Source organism: Anopheles stephensi, chromosome 3 (genome assembly GCF_013141755.1).
Source record: "Anopheles stephensi strain Indian chromosome 3, UCI_ANSTEP_V1.0, whole genome shotgun sequence".
NCBI classification, from domain to species: domain Eukaryota; kingdom Metazoa; phylum Arthropoda; class Insecta; order Diptera; family Culicidae; genus Anopheles; species Anopheles stephensi.
The window spans coordinates 2632803-2653722 of record NC_050203.1 but is presented as its reverse complement, the minus strand read 5'-3'; the positions used below and the strand labels follow the sequence as shown (position 1 = coordinate 2653722).

The 20920-nt window shown below is 47.2% G+C and overlaps 2 protein-coding genes across 3 annotated transcripts; both read left to right on the top strand.

Moving 5' to 3' along the window:
- Positions 1 to 206: 206 nt before the first annotated feature.
- Positions 207 to 2087, top strand: LOC118512439 (protein mono-ADP-ribosyltransferase PARP16-like). Its single transcript, XM_036056900.1, has 3 exons — positions 207 to 586; positions 700 to 1213; positions 1276 to 2087. Exons 1-3 carry the CDS (start codon positions 395 to 397, stop codon positions 1731 to 1733), a joined length of 1164 nt encoding a protein of 387 aa, XP_035912793.1. The 5' UTR covers positions 207 to 394; the 3' UTR covers positions 1734 to 2087.
- Positions 2088 to 2458: 371 nt separating this feature from the next.
- On the top strand, positions 2459 to 20120 carry LOC118513001 (peptidylglycine alpha-hydroxylating monooxygenase). 2 transcript variants are annotated; one of them, XM_036058259.1, is made up of 7 exons: positions 2459 to 2611; positions 3545 to 3943; positions 13097 to 13154; positions 13270 to 13357; positions 13446 to 13648; positions 17043 to 17433; positions 17498 to 20120. In XM_036058259.1, the coding sequence occupies exons 2-7, from the start codon at positions 3653 to 3655 to the stop codon at positions 17658 to 17660; spliced, it is 1194 nt and encodes a 397-aa protein (XP_035914152.1). In that variant the 5' UTR covers positions 2459 to 2611; positions 3545 to 3652; the 3' UTR covers positions 17661 to 20120. The 2 variants fall into 2 exon arrangements, with proteins under 2 accessions (XP_035914152.1, XP_035914151.1); XM_036058258.1 differs by having other exon boundaries at positions 2461 to 2611; positions 3548 to 3943.
- Positions 20121 to 20920: the final 800 nt, after the last annotated feature.

The following is a 20920-nucleotide window of genomic DNA, read 5'->3' as shown; positions in this document are numbered from 1 at the left end:
CACACGTGTGTTCTTTTCTGAGGTACTGAACGGCTAGAACTAGGATTTTCAATTTTTAAAACATCTTTTACAAAGTTCCATTCCATTTTTCAGAGAAAAACTTTCATTTCACTCCCCCTTCGGAATGGATTAAATTCCCAACCTTTCAAAGAACGACTCTAAACACAAACCAAGCAGTGCATTGACGTTTCACGCCTGTTTACACTTCGGCTGTTTACTTTTTGCAGCTGTTATTAAAACGAATGTCGTTTCTTGGTTTGCGTCGATGTGATTAGGTTTTTGTTGCCCTTTACGTTTCTCCGATGCGTACTTTATGTTGATCGCGCAAAGTTGGAATCAGTGCATTTTACGTTCGCATTTAGTTTAGTTTTCGTGATATACAGAGAGCAGCACGATGGAGCTACCTCCGTTGTCGATCGAAGCCAAACGGTTGTTGGTGCTGAAAACGATCATACACGACCCGGCGGCAGCCGACGTACGGCTTTCGCTGTTCGTTTCGGCTGCCCGGTCCTTCCGGTACGACTCCTGTCTACAGCCATTTCCGCCCGATTTCCTCCGAAACAATGAGAAATGCATTGATCAGCTGGTAAGTGGTTGCGCGTGTGTACGTGTATGAGTATCCACAATACACGTAATCGAACGGGCTTATCTGATACAAAGTTCTTGTCTTTTCGGACCACCCCATTAACACCACGTCAGTGTCAAGTGCTTGACACTGTTCCATCGGTAGCGGATCTTCCAGCAGGGCTCAACACGCTCGACGAACCAACGGTTGGACTGTTGCACTGGATCCTCTGTCGGCAGGCCCGGCCTGCACTGCGAACCATACCGAAAGCTCAGCACGAAGAAGTGCTCAGCAAATGTCCTTGCTACGCGAAATATGCCATGCCCAACCATATCTTCGAGGTGCTGTACCGGGAAAACAATTCCAGCGAGCGAGCATTTCAGGACCATGCGAAAGAATTCCGAACGCGACACGCATTTCATGGCAGTAGACTGTTCAACTTCCACTCCATACTGCACTACGGCTTGCAGCAGCACCTCAACAAGGTGTCCCTGTTCGGCGAGGGCATCTATCTGTCCGCGGAATTGCAGGTGAGCCAAATGTTCTCTCCAAACGGGTCCGGTTGGAACAAATCCTCCCTGGGGACACATCTGGCCTGCATTGCACTGTGTGAATACGTCGACAATCCGAATTATGTTAAAAGCCAAGGTAATACCACATCCTAGCTCCTATGGAGTTCCATATTGATATGAATTTGTTCTCGCTTTTAGAAGAAACATCAACATCGCCTGACGATGGACGGATACCAGCGACAGGCGCTTCCGACGGTCCATCAATCATGACTGCCTCGCTGACCGGCAACGGAAGCATCCCGGAACGTTACATTCTAGTTAAAAACAACGAACTGGTGCAAGTACGCTATTTGCTACTGTACGGAACCACCAAAGATAACAACACCACTGCCGTACCGGGTGGACCACAGTCGACTGCCGACGCCTTGTATGCCCTACCGGCCAGACAGCCCTCGTACCAGATGCGCCATCCACCGAGTCGATTCATTCAGTGGATCGCCAACAACAAAGGTTTCGTGCTGATCGGAGGATACGTCGGGCTGCTGCTGACCGTCGGGTTTATCAACAGCCGGAATGCACATTTCGTGAAGGAGATGTTTCTGCAGAAGCTAAACCATGTCTACAATGCGGTGCTAGGCTATCGTGGCAAAGAGTAGCAGAAGCTCCCACGGCGGATGATGGCTGCTTTAGAGAACTGCCCAGTGTTTGCCTTCAACAAGGAGAGTCTCCACGATCGGATCCCAACTACGTTGTATTTACGCGAGTGAATGTGTGTTCTCTTCTTGTTGCCTATCTGTGTTAGTTTCTTTAGTTTTCGCATGTATGAATTGTATGTAATCGGGGGTGAAAAGGATTTGGAGTACAGGTGATACAAATTATTAGATTTCCATCTCTCCACAAAGAGCGGTCGAAAGGTTCCCGTGGTAGAAGGGAAGCTCATTTTTTAAATTGGTAATAAACGGTGCATGCCATTCAACTACGGGTAATTCTGTGCTGGATGGTTGGAAAATGAGGTACATATGTGTTGCGTAGTTCCCCAAAAATCCTTATCCAACGAGCGCTTAAAATGTTCGAAATCCCATGCAGCGTCCCAATCCCAATCCATCTGCGATGTTTTATTATCCATACGTGCGATGTTTTTTTTCTTCTTTAGGCCCATATTCATCCTTTCAATTTTAAAACGGGACGGTCATCATTTTTTTATTTACTGTTTTGTATTACTTAAAACATAAAAAAGTACAGCATATTGTTGTTAACAGCGTACGATCTATTGCACCACCGTTTACCACATCAAAGCTCTGCCGAAGCTTTTCCCGGAGCAACAATGTGTTCCATGGAAACGGTGCTTAAGTTTGTGACAGCTCCACAAGACCGAAAGCTGCCACCTGTTTCGCGAAAGAGCAGAAATACCGAGAGCTTCTTTTGTATGTTGCCTTTCTCCGTACGGAACGGTCGTGTTTGCGGGACTGGCGTTTTCTGTGCGTTGTGTGCTGTTCCCTACCTTGCACACCAAAGTAGGCTTTGATTGTTGACGGTAAGACAAGTGGTTTATATAGAAAGTGTCGATGATAAAGATTATTTGAGAAGAAGGACGCGAACATACGCGTGGCGTGATGAATCAATCAAGTTTCCAAGTGCTGTGAAGTGGCAGCGAACCCGTCCAAGGTGATTTCCTGCGAAGACGTAGTGCCAGCGTATGTTTTGCTTAAGATGGTTCTGTTAATCAAAGTGAATGCGCCTACGACAATCTGGCAAGATTAGTGAAAAAGTATCAACAGATCGTGGATATATTGTGTATTTGTTCAACAGTGCGTCCTAAAGCATAGCGAACAGTACATGCGAAGGCTGATTGTTTACTTCCTGCAAACTAGCATCGAATTAGTACGAACACTTAGCAGACAGTATGGGAAGCTGTAGTAGGAGATCTCGCACAGCAATACGCACACAAGCAAACGGAGCTTTTAACCGTACCATACGGTGGAAAAGCGCGCCCTCCCAACCAGATATTTTCCACGGTTTGGAGCAATTTTTCGATGGTGGCTTCTAAATTTCCATTCTTTTCCCCATGCGCCACGCAACAATGATGCTCCATGAAAACAAAAAACCCAACTAGAAAAGGACGGGCTCATTTTCTTTCCTGCTTTTTCCACCGGCCTGAAGCGAAAGTTCCATCGTACAACAAACGTACTCGTTTGGGTTATTTTAGGGTTTAACATTTACATCACAAATAGCTCTTTCAGAATAGCGTGTTAAAATTGCCCATTACGCGTCTGAACTGATAATGGATGCTTTTTTTAACGCCTCGCCTCTTCAAGGTTACTTCACAGTGACCTAGCTTTAGAGGTACAACAGTGTGTGGATTTCACCCCTTAGCAAAACAAAGTGACCAAACACGTGGAGTGTGTTGCATGTGCGTGTAATCACCCTTTTCTCACCCCAATCTGCATTCCCATTCCCCATCTTCCAGCAGATAGGTCAAACAGCAGCATCATCGTGTGGTCGTTTTTTAATGTGCAACAGCAGTGCTGCTAGTGGTGTGGTGTGTGTGTAGAAGTGTAAAAAAGCAGGTGAAACAATGCATTGTCCACAAGCGTTACGGTTCGGTCGGTTCCATATGGCAGCATCGGCAGCAGCATCCGACGGTAGCGAAACCATCCTCAACGCCAGCAGTAAAAGCAACAGCAGAAACAGCACCAAAAGCTGCACACGTCTACAGTATTCGTCAATGTGTTGGTGGTTGGTAGCGGTTTCGGCGCTTTTGGTGGCCCTTGCATTGCCGCCCTCGGTCTGTGGGCTGCCCGAGGGTGGTGGGAGCTATCCGGTCGGCAAGTTCCCGTTCCTGATGCCGAAGGTCGTCCCGTACAAGGTAAGAAACACAGAACGAAAGGAGCGAGACCCATCCTAGTAGGCTGCACTAATTTCTTTAGAAGACTGTTTTTAGACGGAAGAGTCCCAGGATCAAAGGACGCGTTGGAAAAGGAACAAATGGGAAAACAAAGTCCACAGTCGGAAGAGATTGTTTGGGGAATTGTTTCCCCCAAAGTGGGGAAGACTTTAACCGTTTAGCAGCTACAGGCAGCTAGAGAAAATTGTTCTGGAAGGTGACGCACTCTCGCCATATGGTAGCGAAAGGAAGCGACGATGATAAGATGCGGCGACCTACGCGCAATTTCACTTGAGGTTGCTGCTTGTTTCTCAGGGTCATGCACAACTGGGGAGAGAGTTTGATAATGCCGCTATTTTAAACAGTACCGTATGAAAGGTTACTTTCATAGCATTAATAGCCTTCTTTATGCAAATATTTGTCTAGATCGATTTCATTTTGATTTTATCTAATAACGATTAGGCAATATTAATATAAAGCTTCCTGTTTGTAATTCTACTTTGATAACGAAACCTAACTCATCATCGAGCTCCAGCACTCGAAACCTTCTTATCAGAATCGATTCGAAAGCGAATTATGTTTGCCTAAGGAACAGCTGTATAAACAAGCCACAAGCGCCGAAACAAATGCGCTGTAGTGTGCGGTCGTGGCTCGAAAGTAAGCGAAAAATCCCCTGTTTAGACTCACGTACACACGTGGCATGTACGGGCGATGTTGCGCTAATCTAGAACTTTGATCGATCGCCCTTCACTTCGGGCAACGAGACCACGGAGCAGGGTGTGGAGTTATTACAACATCGCTAGATCACCTTGGGTGAAGTAACGCACTTTTTTGGAGTTAAAACTGTAAACAGAAAAAGATCACTGATAATGACGCCTGCGACAATGCTGTTATCTCTCAAATCCCGAAACAGTGATTTATTATGAAGCTATCAATTTATAAAGATAATACTAGAGTCTTCTTTTCGTCGTATGGATGTAAAAAATAATTTTAAATTAGTCCCCAAGATCCGACATAAATTCTTAATCGCTCCCGACCGTTGAACACCCCTTTCTGGGCAAATTTCTGCAAACTTTCCAATGCACTTCGGACAAGACAGAACAGTGGTCAACTTTCCCGTACCGACCACAAACCCGTTTTCGTGCAAGTCTTGTCGGAGTTGCACCGATTACCTCAACAGAACCCGTTCCGTTCCGGTGGAATGGAAGCCACCGAGAATGCCGTTTGTTGTTTCTGTGTGTGTGAGTGTTTGTACCGAAGAAACATACAAAATCAGAACCTTCTTCATCCCGTGTCTCGAGCTCGAGTGACAACAACCGGTCAAGCCGACCCAGTGTTGTTTGCACAGATGATTATCATTTCCTCGTAGTGCTCAGGGGCTTTCAACGATGCTTTTCTTCCGCTGAAAAGGGCCGAAGCACGCATTAGGGAAGTACGTGACACTACATAACAAAAACCACCGTAAGATGGACTAGTTACATGTCTCGTTTGGTAGAGTTTAAGGGCCGGGCGATCGATCGACTCCTTCAGCAAGAGGAGCACGTTCGGAATTGATGTATCAGCTCTCTGCTCAAACATCCGGCTAGCCTTAAGACTGTGCAATTAGGAACGAGGTGTTAAATGTCCACCACCAGCGTATCTGGAGTAGTTCAATGTCAACTCCCTCGAATGTTTTACTTCTGGAGAACAAAGTTGGAAAATGGCACTCAATCGACATCTGAGAAAGAGCGTCCAACAAGCATTTCTTAAGGTGTTTCTGAGCGTGATTTAATTAAGCCGTATGAGCGAGTCGTCTGTACAGTCTCCATTTCGCTATCTGTTGGCTGCTGTCTATTCAGAACCAATCAATTAGGGGCCGCTTGCTAACCTCAATCAGTTAAAGTTTGCTTTTGCTTGTTTAATTGAATGTAATGGTTTTTCGATTTCCCTTGCCACACGCAGACAGGGCAACACGCGGAGGTACGCTGGTGGCCCCATTATCTTCGCCCATTCTTTCGAGCTCGATCAATAGAATAAACATTAACATTATTAGCCCGCCAGGTTACATCTTGATAAGGTCACAGAAATGTGTGACTAAAAAATGAATGGATGAGAGAGGAGCGAGATCGGGTGATGGAGAGTCTACCTCTTTTAAAATTTCCTTTATGGAAGAAAAACTTTGTTGGTATAATTTTATTAAGTCCGCTCTTTGCCCTCCCATACTCCCGTCTACTCCTGCTGCCCGTCGTATTTAAGCTTCCCGTTGCTCAAGAAAATGAGCTGAAGAATGTTTGTGTTCGCTAAAAAGTAAGGCAACAAGTTGGGCACGACTTTTACATCACAAACAGAGAGAGAGAGAGAGAGAGAGAGAGAGAGAGAGACAGAGTGCAGGATGCAGAGCAGAAGACCTCGTTGGTGGAAGTTCTGTTCTGTACGCTTTCCCGTGTTCTTGCTTGTCCATACTAAAAGCGAGAGCTTTTACGAACTCACTTACGATATAAAAAAAACCTGTCTGTCAAATGCATGCTTCCATTTGGGCGTTCCGTTCGTTCGTAAGCATAATTAGGCGGATACACGAGGAACGATCGATGGGCGGATTTGCCGTTGCTTCAATCAATCGCTAGCAGTCCTTTCTCCTTTGTCCTTTATCGCTAACTATTTTAGTTGAAACGGTGAACAAGCTTTTATAATTACAATCATGAGCAATTTGCGTTTTAATGCTTTTTTGCACCGCTGCAATTCCTTTTATCTAGTCTGCCAAAGGAAGGATGGTGCACTTAACACTGACCAAACAATGCAAAAATTCGGGGAACTATCGCTCGACTGTGGCTGGTTGTTGTCGGGAAAATCGGGGTGGATGAAATTTAAATTGTTGGACTCTATTTTTAGACGCTTCATCCACCCACCCACCCAGTTTGATGCAAACTTTTTCGCTCGGAATGGCAACAACCGTGGGTGCGCTTGCTTTTGACGCATGTTCGCGCTGTGCAGAGTGGGTGCAAATGTGGGAGTGCTGTGGGAAAGCTTTTCCATTACGTGTTTTTTTGTTTTGTTTTGCCCCTCAATTATGATGCTTCCCTTGTAGTTTGGACAAATGCGAAGTTGGATGGAAAATTTTTAGCTGGGTTTATGAAATGTCGAACCGGTGTGTGTGTGATTTTGATGGTCTAAAAAGCTTTAGAAAAAAAAGGTAAAAGCTCACGTACTTATTAGTAAAATAAGCACATTTCTTTTGCTAAGTATTTGTGTATCAATTCGATACCAAACACGCAAACGTTTAAGTGGTATGAATGAACCCATAAGCGGGCAAAAGTACACTCAAAACCACCCACCGGAAACACCGGAACTCATACACATTTTCGTCCTTTTATGCTTCGGTCGGCAAACAATGGAATCCACCACCCTCCCCCCCCCTCCCTCCCCGTCACCATCTTCTTCTCCTCAATTAGTAAAACGCACGTGAACGCGCACACCCGGGCGCTCAGGTTTTGGCTCCCAGCCAGAGCTTGGGTCGTTTTGATTGCTGCTTGGATTTTACGGCACCAGCTGCTGCTGCTACTGCTGCTGCTCCTTATGCTTCAGTGCCGAGTCCTTGGACTTTGGAGTTTTAGGACACAACGCCATCGTACATCATCCGGCGCGCTATGACGTCAGCAACAGAGTGAGAGCGAACGATGGTGCGTACGTACGAGAGTGGACTGTTTTTTTATTCGTTTTTAGAAACAAGCCGGCATACTCCTCGCTGAGGTCCTCCTGCCGGTTACGCACGTAAGCAAACCACAGCGCAATGGGTTCGGGGTGATTCATACCATTCATAGTGACGGGTGAGGTGGTGAACTGGAAGCAATTGGTGGTGAAAATGGTTCGAAAGAAGCAGCCCAGAGTAATGTGTCCATATTGCCCCGAATATTGGCTTGATTTTGGTCGGGAAAAAGCAGCTCCTTAAAGCAGCAACGGTGTTATTGATTATTGATCCCCACGGCGGAGGACTGCTAGAGTTCGAGAAGCGACGGGATCGAATCCTTGCAGTGGGATAATCAACAGGACAAACAAATACTTCATTGCTCATAAAGTGTGTGTGTGTGTGTTGGTTTGGTCTCGCTATGAACGGTCACGTATTTGTTTAGGTCTTATCAAAATCAATATTTTAATACCTTTTTCTTCGTCAGAACCCGTCCCAAGATGCGGCCCTTTTTCACAGCATCATAATTGCGTGGCACTAATTTAACCCTGTTGTTGCAGACACCCCAGGGCCAAGGGGATCGTCAAGCGATGGTTGGGGTTGGGAAGATTAAGTTTGTAGATGGAAAATTGGTTGCTTCTGGATTTTGTCGATCCGAATGACGTGTTTTTGCTGTTCCTGCCAGCACACAGCGCACCGACCGAAAAACACTTTGCTAATTATGATTTATATTTATTGGAAAAGTTTAGCAAATCTGCGGGTCTGGTGTTCCTGCCCTACCACGAAGAATGGGCTACAGATAAGCGCGACGGTTGGTGATGAATACTTTTACACAATCAAAAGTTATCCTCGCGTTGAGGGAAGCGTTCCCGAAAATCGTAAAGGAGGCTGTTAAATTATTCACAGCAATGGGAATTGTGTCTGTGTGTGGCTGTGATGATAATGAGAGAATTTCGGTATCGCGCTGTGCACTTTTTTTTGCCCCATTGGCGCAAAAGAAAGTAATGCCAGCAGGATGTGTAAAAGCATATTACGCTAACAAATTCTGGGAAATCCGTATCCGTGTCTATTTTTCAACAATTGCGTCTGATGTGAAGGTGGGCATCACGCTGGGAAAGCAGCCGGTGCGAATAAGATCAGACCACGGGGAGGGGTGCGATGGTGTTTGTGTGTTAACAAGATCGTGGAAAGGCAATTTTGACACGTGTGGTACATATAACATTAGCCGTTTTGTTAGACAGGTTCCACGTTTTGTACCCGCAATTTGTTAGCTCTTAAGGGGGGTAGAGCGCCCAAATGTATGCAACACAAAATTCTCCTTTTATCAAGCTGCAGGTCGGAAGATGAGTTGAGTACTAAGTACTAAGGACAATAAGGAAAAATACCGTCACTCGACCCTCCTAATGCTCCTTAATTTATGAACGTGCCACATTTGCCACAATCACACGCCTAATTGTATGCTTATGTGTGCTATCCGTCGAACGAAAAGAAATGATTCCCAAATCCCCCCCCCCCCCCCCCCAGACGCAACATAACATCGTCGTACCACACGCCAACATGAAGGAACAGGAGGGGGGGCCCCATCAATCCATCAATTTGACAACCGCCGTGCACAGCGGCGCCGGCCGGATGAGATGATGATGCTTCCGATCGGATCGGTACGAGACGGCAAGCCAAGCAAGACAGAAAGCGTTGACATTAAGACCAGCACTGCCCTGTCAAAATCTATCACTGGTTCCCCCAACCACGACCACGGGGTGAAAAAGTGTGCTTTTAATGCTGCTGTAAAAAGCCCTTCGAGTGTCTTGTACTTGAGCGATGTTTTTCACTTCTGCGTCGCATTACGGCTGTGTGAAATCCAGGCCCCGGGAGCAGGAAGTTTTGAAAGGAACACACTTTGGCCCACGCACTGTTTTCCATCTTTCGATGAATCAATGCGTGTAGGTGGTGGTGCTATTTTTGGATCGCTTCCCCTGGCGTGGAAGATCATCAGGGTGAAAGGATAAAGCATCCTGGGCGAGAGAGAGAGAGAGAGAGAGAGAGAGAGAGAGAGAGAGAGAGAGAGAGAGAGACCAGCGTCGCTTTCTGGTTTGTTTCAGCATAAGTTATCGGGTCGGTTCAGTGGGACCGGCGAGCAATCCTTACACCACCGTACCCGATCCGGAGGACTAATGGAGGTTTGGCTAATTTTAGACCGGTAAGGGAGAGTTGTGGATTGGTTGGTGTGGATGTTTGGCGTTTTTGTGGCTACACAAGACGACCGCTCAAGGACCGATATGATGGAGCGATTGAAAAACAAAGCCAGCCGCACTCTCTGGTGTACGTGATATGATGAAGCTTGTTGCACACGTGCCGGGGGCTACCTTTTCGGAGAAGAGCAACACAAGCAAACACCAAGCCAAGCGATACGGGAAAACACCTGACGATGGGCCGAGGTCTTCCAGGTCCAGGTCCGTCCAGGAATTCTATTTTTCCTGCCAACTTTGGTTGGGTTCGGTAGGGCTCAAATCCTGCAGCGGTGGCTCCCATCCCATGCTCGGGAAGGTTATTTAATCCGCTCGTCGCGTTTGGGCTGCCCGGGATGTGTCGGAGAAACTTCTTCTTCGAACAGGAAGAAGGTTCGCGCCCAAAAGTCATTGATTCGCCTGATCTTGAGGTTGAGATATTTCCAGTGGCGGAATTCAAGCTGCTCTTGGGAAAACGGTTTTTTCGCAAACGTTAATAGAATGTTGTGCCTGGTGAAATACAACACAATTTCGTGGTATTTCGATTGACGAGGGTTTATTCACTACCGGAGCACGCGGACCCCCCCCCCCCCCCCCCACTCCCCACAATGAACTGTACTGGGCGATGCTCATGTAGCATTTCGTATTCTGGCGCATTCCAAGATCTCCTTAAGGAATTCCACAATGAGATTAAATATTTCGAGAAATCATTCGCGAAGAAGATTCCTCATTTTAGGAATCTCCAAAATTGATGTGTCAGGAAAAGAAAACCTTATCGTAGTTGTAAAACATTGAGCTTGAGGGCAACTTTTTCTCCCATTACCGTTATCGCTCTTTTAAACTAGCTTTACCGGCGCTTGTCTGGGTTGTTTTTTCGCTTGCGCTTAATTTTCCGTGGGCAGATAACGCTAATTATGGAAATTAGTGAAACGACTCTTGCTTGCCTTGCTCGTTGCCGGCTTGGTATTTTCCCAATCACGGTCATAAAATGGAGCCACGCAGCGAGCGAGCGAGCGAGTGCGGTAGCTTGCCAAAGTTACACCGGGGAAAAAAGTAGACTGGAAAACCGTCCAACTGTGTTGTAGCTTGTTTGGACTGCCAGGCGCTTGTTTCGATTGCCCGCACGTCCTCGTGGGCGGAAGTCTGTATGAAGCTTCTTCTCGGTGCCGGGGGTTGAGTGCAATTCATTTATCCATCGTCCGTAATCACGTCGGGAAGGTGTTGAAATGAATAATTTAACTAGCGTACGGAAGCTTGTTTCTGCCCCCATATCTGATGGGGAAAATCTTTGTTTTTGCCATAGCCAATAGCTTGTACCGCTCGTTGTGGTCAGGCCGGGAGGAGGATGACCTTTTCTATCCAATTTTCCAACCCCCATCCCATCCTTAGCATGTACCGGGCGTAATGACATTTCGAATTTAAACCGCCTTAACACACTAATCAAACCAAATCCTTCGACCGTGCCACTGTTACGGCACAGCAGCAAAACGGACCTCGTCGATGCGTAGGACGTTATGTCGACGCACCGAACCAAAGCATTCTCCTTTCGGGGTTTGGAATGGGCTGGGAAATATGGTTTCCATTCACTTCGATCGGTGGTCCAATCACATATGGTACACAAATTGATGCCGTTCCAGGTCGTTATTTCCTCAGATGGACATGCTCTCTTTCTCTCTCTCTCACACACACAGACGCATTTTTGGTTCGCAAATTGGATGTCCTTTCGTGCTTTTTTCCGAAGAAAGGACTAGGGATCAACAAGTATCTCTCTCTCTCTGGACGAAAATAGGACGAGGACGAGACCCTGCATGAGTGGATGCAGTGGACAGGGCAGCACTATGCAAAATTATGGTATCCGGTTATCCCCATTAACCTACCCCCTCCCGAATGGTGGTGGTAATCACAGCTTGACCTCCAGTATGACCTCGAATAAACGCACGAAAGCCGGCAGAGATACAGATTACCACAGCGAAGCAGTGCGGCACTGGAATAATGTGAGATCGTTAGCTTCGAATGCATCCTCCGTTCTCTGGTGTGTCCTCCGCAGCCAGCACCAGGAAACCAAGTGGAGAGAGATTTATTTTCCTCGGTTCTGTCCATTCTGTCCCGAGGATAATGGAAACAGAAGCAAGCGCGCAACCAGAGTGCGGTAAGGGATCGGAGTCAACAAAACGGATCCTCGGATCGTGTAAAATTTCCACCGGGAACGTTCTCGAAGCTCTGGCGGGTCCGTCGTCGCTCCGCCTCCTGTGTTGTTACTTTCAATTTACGTCGACGAACGAACGTCAATCGTCTGCCATTTTCTCGTGCTCGCTTTCCCCAGTGAGTGGCAGTGAATGTGAATTCAATTTAGGTTTTCCCCCAGCGCACATTGCCACGGTGCCGGGTGCCGGGATGCGCTGGAAGATTATCTTTGTAGGAGCAACAGGAGCCAGGACGGCAGAGATCTGAGCGAACGAGCGAGAGAGTTCATTTGATTAAAAGCATCCATCGCCACGGAATGGATCCAGAAGCGAAGTAATAAGCTTTGGCAGCTGGAGATGACGAGATGGATGCTTTTTTATGATGTTTTAATCGTTTCGAGGTCGTTAGCTCGTGGAGGTTAGCCAAAAATGGAGAGTAAACAACATTTTTGAGGAACTACGGTTAAGGAATGCTTTCTCACAATGTTCTAATGGAGCTGCTTTAATAGGCGCTAAGCGCGCTCGGCAAAAGCTAATTGCTTGTGTGGTCGTGCATGTGTTGTGCATCAATTGAACCAATTGAGCGACTGTTAATTATCAGCGAAACCAGCCATTTTGCATTGATGCTATTGAAGAGGTATTGACATCGATTTTCAATTGACGCTTCAAACAACTGACAATTAGCCATATCGAGATGCTTGCGGGGTGCTGCTGGGCGTGTGTGTGTGACGTGTGCCTACGGTAAACCGCCAGATACTAAATTATTCACACCGTCAACATCCGGAGTACCCGGAACACTGTTGGTGGAAAAAAAGATTCGTGGCTGGTAATGAGGCACACGTTAACGAAAGTCCTCTGACCGTGGCAGAACGATTGCTGCTGCCTACGTAATTTGGAAACAACGACCAAGCCATCGCTTATTTTACTAATGATACACTCAACGAATCAATCCCAACTTTTCCGGCGAGCCCGTAAACAACTTCACCACAAGTTGCTGTGTATTTGACCGATGTACTAATGCCTCTCTCTCTTTCCTTTTGCCCTTTGGTTCTGTTTGCTTTTCCAGCCCGAACTCTACCTCTGCACACCGGTCAAGGTGGACTACACGAAGAGCTACTATATCGGTAAGTTTGCCTCCCGGTTTGTGGATGAATGCCGCTCGAAACTCGCTCCGATTATCTATATTAATGTTTCGTTCGTGGGTTTTTGTCGCCGGTTTTGTTCTTCGCTTGTGGACAGTGGGCTTCGAACCGAACGCCACGATGGCCACCGCCCACCATATGCTGCTGTATGGCTGCGGCCAGCCCGGTTCCGAATCGGCCGTATGGTAAGTTTTTTTTTTCCTGTGCCATCCGAAAATGATAGAGTGCCAGTTTTTAACACCGTTGTTCGTTGCTTTTCTCCCCCGCCACCAGGAACTGTGGAGAGATGGCGGGAGGCAGCGAGGAAAGTGGCAGTCCCTGTGGCAGTGGTGCCTCGTCGCAGATTATCTACGCGTGGGCCCGTGACGCACCGAAGCTGGAGCTGCCGGAAGGCGTTGGATTTAAGGTCGGCAAGGACTCGCCGATCCAGTACATCGTGCTGCAGGTCCACTACGCCCATATCGATAAGTTCAAAGGTAATAGCAGCGTTGCGTTGATGTGCGGTCGCGTATGTAAATCAGGCTCCGTAAAGAGAAGGGCGTTGAAGACATAATTTCGGCAAACACGTACGTTCGCAAGGGTTACACAGGTACAAGGGTTACACTAAACTTTTACGGTAACAAACCCGCAGACAACCTGCAGAACCCCATGCTAAGAAAACTTTGGCGGAAAGGTCGCGCGGATATTGTTCGGGGGTGATGTTGGAAAATTCATTTGCAAACCACCCACATATATTTGCCACCGGTCGGGATGCTATCCGCCGCCACGTCGCCTGTCTCGCGGTCTTGCGGTTAGGAATGAATCAAAATTTTATGACTCTCCGCTGGGATCCACTTTTCCACTTGTGTGTCCGTAGGAAAGGGAGATAGGGGAGGTGGGGGGGGGGGGAGTGGGTGGTGGACAAAGTTAATTGAGTTGGTGGGTTTAGCTCCACAGAGCAGCTAACTATATGTCCTTCTCTGCTTTTTTACGGCTGTTGTTTTGGGACTTGCTTGGAACGATCTTCTTCCTGCTGTGTTGCGGAGGACTGGTGAAGCGAGTCCTCGTTATCGTTGCGAGGAGTGCAGCATAATGCGCGTGTGTGTGTGTGTAGGTGGCAGGTAATTCCGAGATAAATGCCATCGCGCACAACCCACGCTGCTCGCTTCCCGAACTGTACCCTAAAACGTAGCAGACAGCTAACCAACCAACCAACAGAGTCCCGAAAGGTACCGGCACCGTAACACGTACCAGTGAGGACAAGCACGGACATAGCGCAATCCTCGAAAAATGAAAACAACCAATCTTCTCGAATGTTTTTGGAGCTTTTCCTGGAGGGTTGGGCAAAAAGCTTCCGGAGCCCCACAACAGACTGCATGCTGATGATGGTTACCGGTTACGAGCTCTGCGGTGAAGGAGGTTTATCATCCTGCCTTTTTATATGCTGTTTGGCGTTCGCTGGAAAGTTGTACGCATTTATGCCGCGGGTTACAAATTGGTAGGTTGGAAAGTTTTGTCATTCTGCAGGGTGGTCACCATAACTCTTTGCCTTTGCTGGCCCCCCCGGGGGACAAGTAGTACGCTGTCGGGGAAGAAATTAATCGTTTAGCCGTTTGCGACCATTCCGGGAATCGTGTTCAAAAATTCCAACCGGAAAAGAAGAAACAATTTCCCATCCGGTCGGAAGGAACTGGGTCGGGCTTTCGGTACTTTCAACGATTCATATTTTATTTCACGCGCACACACACACACACACAACACTCATCGTCCGTGAGATGGTTCGCTACTGAATTCTGCTCACGAACCTCCGGAAAGCAACGTGCTGGCTGTTCTGTTGCGTCGATTGTGTGTTAATCGCTGCGCCACCAAACCCCCGGCACGAATGCGACACCTGTTGACGCGTCCTGTGGAAAGCGAGAAAATTACTTTCCCGGTACTCCCCAGCACTAAAAATACGGCCGCGACACGTCACGCAACGAACGAAAAATGTGAATGCAAGCCTTCCCGACAAACCCGAGAAGCCTCTATTGTGTCGTCAAGAAGTATTGAGGATATTCGTGACGATTACTACTTCCCACATCTCCTTCGGCAGCAGAGATTCTAGAAGCGTTCTTTCAGGAGTAAACGAGCGACGTGATTTGGATATTATTGGAACGGAACGTTGTTAAACATTTCTTAAAATCTTCACCTCCGTCAAAGTGGTGCATCGTTACGGGAAGCTATCAACGAGTAACGAGTAATGGGTGAAACGCTAAGCTTTTAGTGACGGTGGCACTCTAGCAGCGGATGAAATGATGAAAAGGCCAACAGCAGCAGCATGATGCTGTCCCATGTTGTTGTCTTAAATAGTGCCACGAGCCATGCCCGGTTGCCGTTTGCTTAGTGTAACCAGAAACCAGCGGGCTGTGGGTTTTGTTGTGTCGTTTCCTCGAACCATTTGATAATCTGCCGCCGGTGGGTCTGCTCGTGTCGTTTGAAAAACAGGCTACCGGAGACGGATTAAGGACGGAAGAGTTGGTCCGCTATTGACACCTTTTTGTCGCAAAACGATTGCAAACGCCAAGCAGCCTCGAGCTTTCGTAATAGCTATGCGCAGCCTGCAGGAGAGGAATGTGCGTGTGTCTTCTTCTTCTTCTTCTTTCTTGGCCCAACGACCTCCCCTTTGGGCCATGCCTGCCATTACTGGCTTACTAGACGTATTGATATCGCATAGCTTGACAGTCAGTGCTCAACTATGGGGGAACGACCCAGAAAGGATTTGAGCCCCGGTCCTGCCGTGTGAAGACTGGTCGTCTCGGCCACTGGACCACCGCTACCACTCGCGTTTGTGTGTGTAGTCCATTTAATGTGGTCACTGGAAAACTGAAACACTAAACCCCCCGGTTAGGCTACAAAGTAAGCGAAATCCGAATGTAAATTTAAACCCCCGTCAAATCACAGCATCGAACTGGCAGCAGAAAGCCATTGCAAGGTGCCGGAGATGTTGACATAGACCTTGACTACACGCTGCTGCTCCTACGTTGCGAGACTACGTGCAAGGAATCCTTCCCAGGGATTCGCCGCCTTGCGACATCCGCGCCAGCTGCTCGGAATGTACCGCCTTTGGAAGTGGGAGAAACGATTCGATAAATCATTCATGAGGTGCGCTCCAACGAACACTTGGATGGACCGTTTCTTGGTACGACCTCGAAAGGAGGATGCGTAGATGGGAAGGAGATACCTTCCTTTGTGTTTCGCACAGTTATTGGAAGGCTAACAGAGACCGTAAAAGGCGGCGCTTTGGGGCGACATTCTCTACGTCTACGGCATGCTAAGCTACGGATCTTCCTGTGCCTATGTTCTTTAATTATGATGTATTGTACACTAAAGCTGCCACATTTCGTCTTCTTAAGACGAGCCAAACCCGTTGCAAGAGTCCTTGTTGTAGTGCAGGGTCGCTCTATCGGACCGGACGATGGTATGGTATTGACACCTTTTCCTATGTAGCTTCCTGACAGGCAGAATCATTCGATCGTGAATAATGCAATTGAATTTGTGGTGGCTGCTGTGCCGTTCGATAAAGCCGAACGAAAGCTGTCGTGCTGAATCTGTTGCTCAGTCAACCCCGGGAATGGTGGTCTAGTGGGGAACGAAAGCTGACCTTGTAATCTGTTGCACTCCGGCAAAGCGTCCAACTCTTTGGACTGCAAATTGGTGTGGCACTGAGTTATAAATCCCTCGTCCAATTAGTTTGTGAGCTCCATTAATTTACATCCATTTTAATCTACTCCCAGTCGGTGGTGGTTGATGTTGTTGTCCGGAGGCTGCCTCCCTCAGAATAAGCTTGAATAACGGTTATCTTCCCGCTCTCTCTCTCTCTCTCTCTCTAATCTCGTTACACGCTTACGCCAGACGGAACCACGTACGATGACTCCGGAATATTCATCCACTACACGACGAAACCGCTGTCGAAGCAGGCCGGCGTTATACTGCTTGGTACGGCCGGCATCATTCCACCAATGGCAACCGAACACATGGAAACGCTCTGCGACATCCCGGAGGACAAGGTTATCCATCCGTTCGCGTACCGCACGCACACGCACAGTTTGGGCCGGGTGGTTTCGGGCTATCGGATTCGGAAGAACGAAACCGGTGCTGACGAGTGGACGTTGCTCGGCAAGCGTGACCCGCTGACGCCACAGATGTTCTACCCGGTGGAGAACCGTGAACCGATTCGAAAGAATGACCGGCTGGCCGCGCGCTGTACCATGGAAAGCAATCGGACGCGCGTCACGAGAATAGGGTAATTACGCTAGCGCGGAACGGCTTGAAGCCACCGGCTTACTGACACACCCGTATATTTGCAGTGCTACCAACGAGGATGAAATGTGCAACTTCTATCTGATGTACTACGTGGAGAACGACGAGCCACTAAATATGAAGTACTGTTTCAGCAACGGTCCGCCACTGTTCCGCTGGAGTGAAACGGAATTAAATCACATTCCCGATTACGATGCCAGCCATCTGTAGAGCGCACATCGTCGTACCGGCTGGGTACAGGAGACCCGCATCGTAAAGGATAACAGTAATGACCGCACAAACACAAACTCAACATCGGTGTGTCGGTTGGGGACAACGCGTTGCGGAAAGCTGGGACAGTGCTTTTCCCCTTTCCTCGAATGGCCCATTGCAGGTGGTGAACCGCTGCTGTTGTTGCTGAAACTCAACATTCCTACTAAACTCCTTTTCCTACCCGCTTCCCCCCCACCGGTTGTCTCTTATCCCCCGCACCACGCACATATTTTACACAGTCGATAGGTGTGCGAACGAGCTATTTCCCGCTCTGAAGGACCGGCCACTTGAAAAGTACGAATTTTCATATCAGAACAATTTTAATCGACGAGCAAACGGTTTAAGCATTTGTGAAATGGCATGCATAATTAACCCATTATCCTATCAAAATTATCGAAACTCTCCACTCCAAAACCACCCCCCCCCCTCCCCCCTTGTTCCCTCACTTACTCTCTAATCAACCCCGCCGCTGCTATGAGACGGTAAAGACAGTCTTCAATTCCAATTATTTCATATGGATAGAGTAGGATTCCGGCTGGGAAGCTTTCGTTCTAGTCATATGGGAGTTTTTGTTTCGTTCGTCCACTTTTACTTTGTGTAGAATTATCGTTTCCGAGCAAGCAAACAAGATTGAGAGACTTTAATACGGAATCGATGGTACAAGAATGCAAAATCGGAAGGTTACTTAAGGACAGATGGTATATTTTTCAATCGTTCTATACAATAGAAGGATGCTAAATGTTACACGCATGGATGGACGGTTTGTGTGAATGGTGTGTCTGATGGAATGAATGATGGAGAGAGAGAGAGTTGAGCTGAGGCAGGTCGATGAATCGATCTGGACAATGCATAGCATATGTCCCGATTGTGTTCTGATGCGCGTTAGTACATTAAGACGATAGACAGATGGACTTGTGAACCGATTTCAGTTGCTAATTGTGTTGAGCTTTTGCAGAAGCAGTTTACAGATTCCTCTGGGGACGACACATTTACAGAAGATTTATATTTGCATTTAATCAGCTGTTTCAATTTGTCCTACTGCTTGTTGTTACAGTTGTTAACCCTTCAACCGGCTTTCATTCGTCGGGAATATATTTTAAACGAGCATTTAACGTTACGCATTTTACCGTACCGAAGAGAGAGAGAGAGAGAGAGAGAGAGAGAGAGAGACCGATTACGCGAAGCACCTTATTTTACGCTTTTTGTTTACCACCATGCGCATCACATGCAGAAAGAGAGGTATGATTATCGAATGTTGTTTGTTTTGTAGATAATTGTAACATTAGTGAACCATGTGTAAGGACTATAAAGTGTAGTTGTAGAGCTCACCGTGCGAAGAGCGGCATTACATAAAAAGCCGGCCTCAAACACACAAAAGAGAAGCAAACTGTCCTCAAAGTACGATCAACCATCTCGTGGTTGAGAGAAGCGTGGAGAGAAAACATGAAATCAAGTAACCATTGCAGAAGTCGTATGGCTGCCATATGTGTACCTCAGACACCATACGGGCAGGCAGGCAGGCAGGCAAATCGTGAAACGGAAAGACTTTCTTCAATGCACATTGTTGCGATCGGACACACAACATTACACACATGCACTCTCTATGATCGCGATCCGCGGCGACAAAATATGGGCACGGTCTAAGGTGTTTGATTTGAGCACTCTGCCTAGAGAAAGAGGCCGTACAGCGTGTGGATGAGTGTGGAATAGAACTTGATAGTGAGAAATGGACAACACACACAAACCCCTCCTCACACACACAAACCCCTCCTCACACACACACACATAATTGCGTAGACAGAAAGGACATATTATATATACACCCAAAACACTAAACAAGGTACCATATATATATATACATATACATACATAACTAATATATAATTATACATTCGTGTCAGAAGGAACTCCCCTATTTTATTACCTGTACGAAGCCGCTGTTGTGTAGAACAGACGTGCTCACAGAAGAATGGGAATTGGACCGCCGATGTCCGCCGGTCACATCTGCGCTAAAACCAAACACTTGTAAACTGTCCCGACCATTTTCCGCGAATCAAATGAACCCATATCCAGTGAAACACTATGGTAGCTGTGACTGATGTTCTTTTCCTCCATTACATTTTCAACCATTAGCCACATTGTATGTCCTCTTCCCGGCTGTTGCTAGGTTCCACTTCAATTTCAACTTCACGCTCAGTTGACTGAAATGACTTCTAGGCAGCAAAATGTAGAGCTGCAAACAAGTATAATCGTCTTGGCTCGACATGCGTGTGGAGTAATGGCAGGAAGATGGTTGCAGTAACTCCACCGTGGCAATTGTCGCTTGTGTACAGTGCAGTAATCTCTCTAACGTATGTGAATCTTTAACGCATTGCACAATAAACAGGAAGAGATACATAATATTCATATTCATAGAAATCATACCACGCGTCGTTCTGCTGGACGGTTGAGATTTTGGTGTATGGAAAATATTGAGAAAACAGCAGTACAACACTGTCACCAAACCTCTTCAGTTCGGCACTGACTTCGAAGACAAGGTAGGAAAATCAAAGGACTTGGACCAGCGTGAAATATCACTTCAGATTGATCTCTCACGCTCGCTCTTGCCTCAAGTCGGTCTGATCATTAAAGCCAGGCTACATGATGCGAGACGCCAAAAAGATTTCGCTAAAAAGGGAGGAATTTGCGAAATTTTTCCGTCAAAATCATCTCGGTTAGCCGCGTTGTTTAGAGCACTTCATGCTATCTCTCTCTTCAACCGAAAACTACCATGGCAACGCATCGAAAATGACAGAGAGGGCTAGAGAGAAGCGAAATCTTTCCGAGATTTCAGCTCGAGGAGGCGAAATCTTTTTGACGGATAGATTTCGCATAACTCTCCCCCCTTTTTAGCGAATTATTTTTGGCATCTCGCATCATGCAGCCTGGATTTTATGAAAAGCCGTAGGAGAACCTTCACCTCATTACAGTGCAAAGCGGCACAAGGACATCCCTCACGTTTATTATTTTAAACTGTCCGTTGTTGTACCACAACTTTGTGACCTCAGCTGGATTTATGTCACCGGACAACCCTGTAAGCAAAGACTTATTTACCTTCTATACGAAAGGAGGAGGCGTGGTAGACTTTCCGTTCACTTACTTCCTTTTCCGTCGCTATAACCGCTTCGCGGTCTGGGCCTGCGTCTGGCAGACGCATCAACGCCATCGCTCCATCTTAG

Bases quoted from the DNA above. Each gene is read 5' to 3' on its own strand.
- LOC118512439 (XM_036056900.1), top strand. From the start codon at position 395: ATGGAGCTACCTCCGTTGTCGATCGAAGCCAAACGGTTGTTGGTGCTG. The intron at 587-699 runs GTAAGTGGTTGC...ACACCACGTCAG, and splicing joins AGAAATGCATTGATCAGCTG to TGTCAAGTGCTTGACACTGT. The intron at 1,214-1,275 runs GTAATACCACAT...TCTCGCTTTTAG, and splicing joins GAATTATGTTAAAAGCCAAG to AAGAAACATCAACATCGCCT.
- LOC118513001 (XM_036058259.1), top strand. From the start codon at position 3,653: ATGCATTGTCCACAAGCGTTACGGTTCGGTCGGTTCCATATGGCAGCA. The intron at 13,155-13,269 runs GTAAGTTTGCCT...GCTTGTGGACAG, and splicing joins CACGAAGAGCTACTATATCG to TGGGCTTCGAACCGAACGCC. The intron at 17,434-17,497 runs GTAATTACGCTA...GTATATTTGCAG, and splicing joins ACGCGCGTCACGAGAATAGG to TGCTACCAACGAGGATGAAA.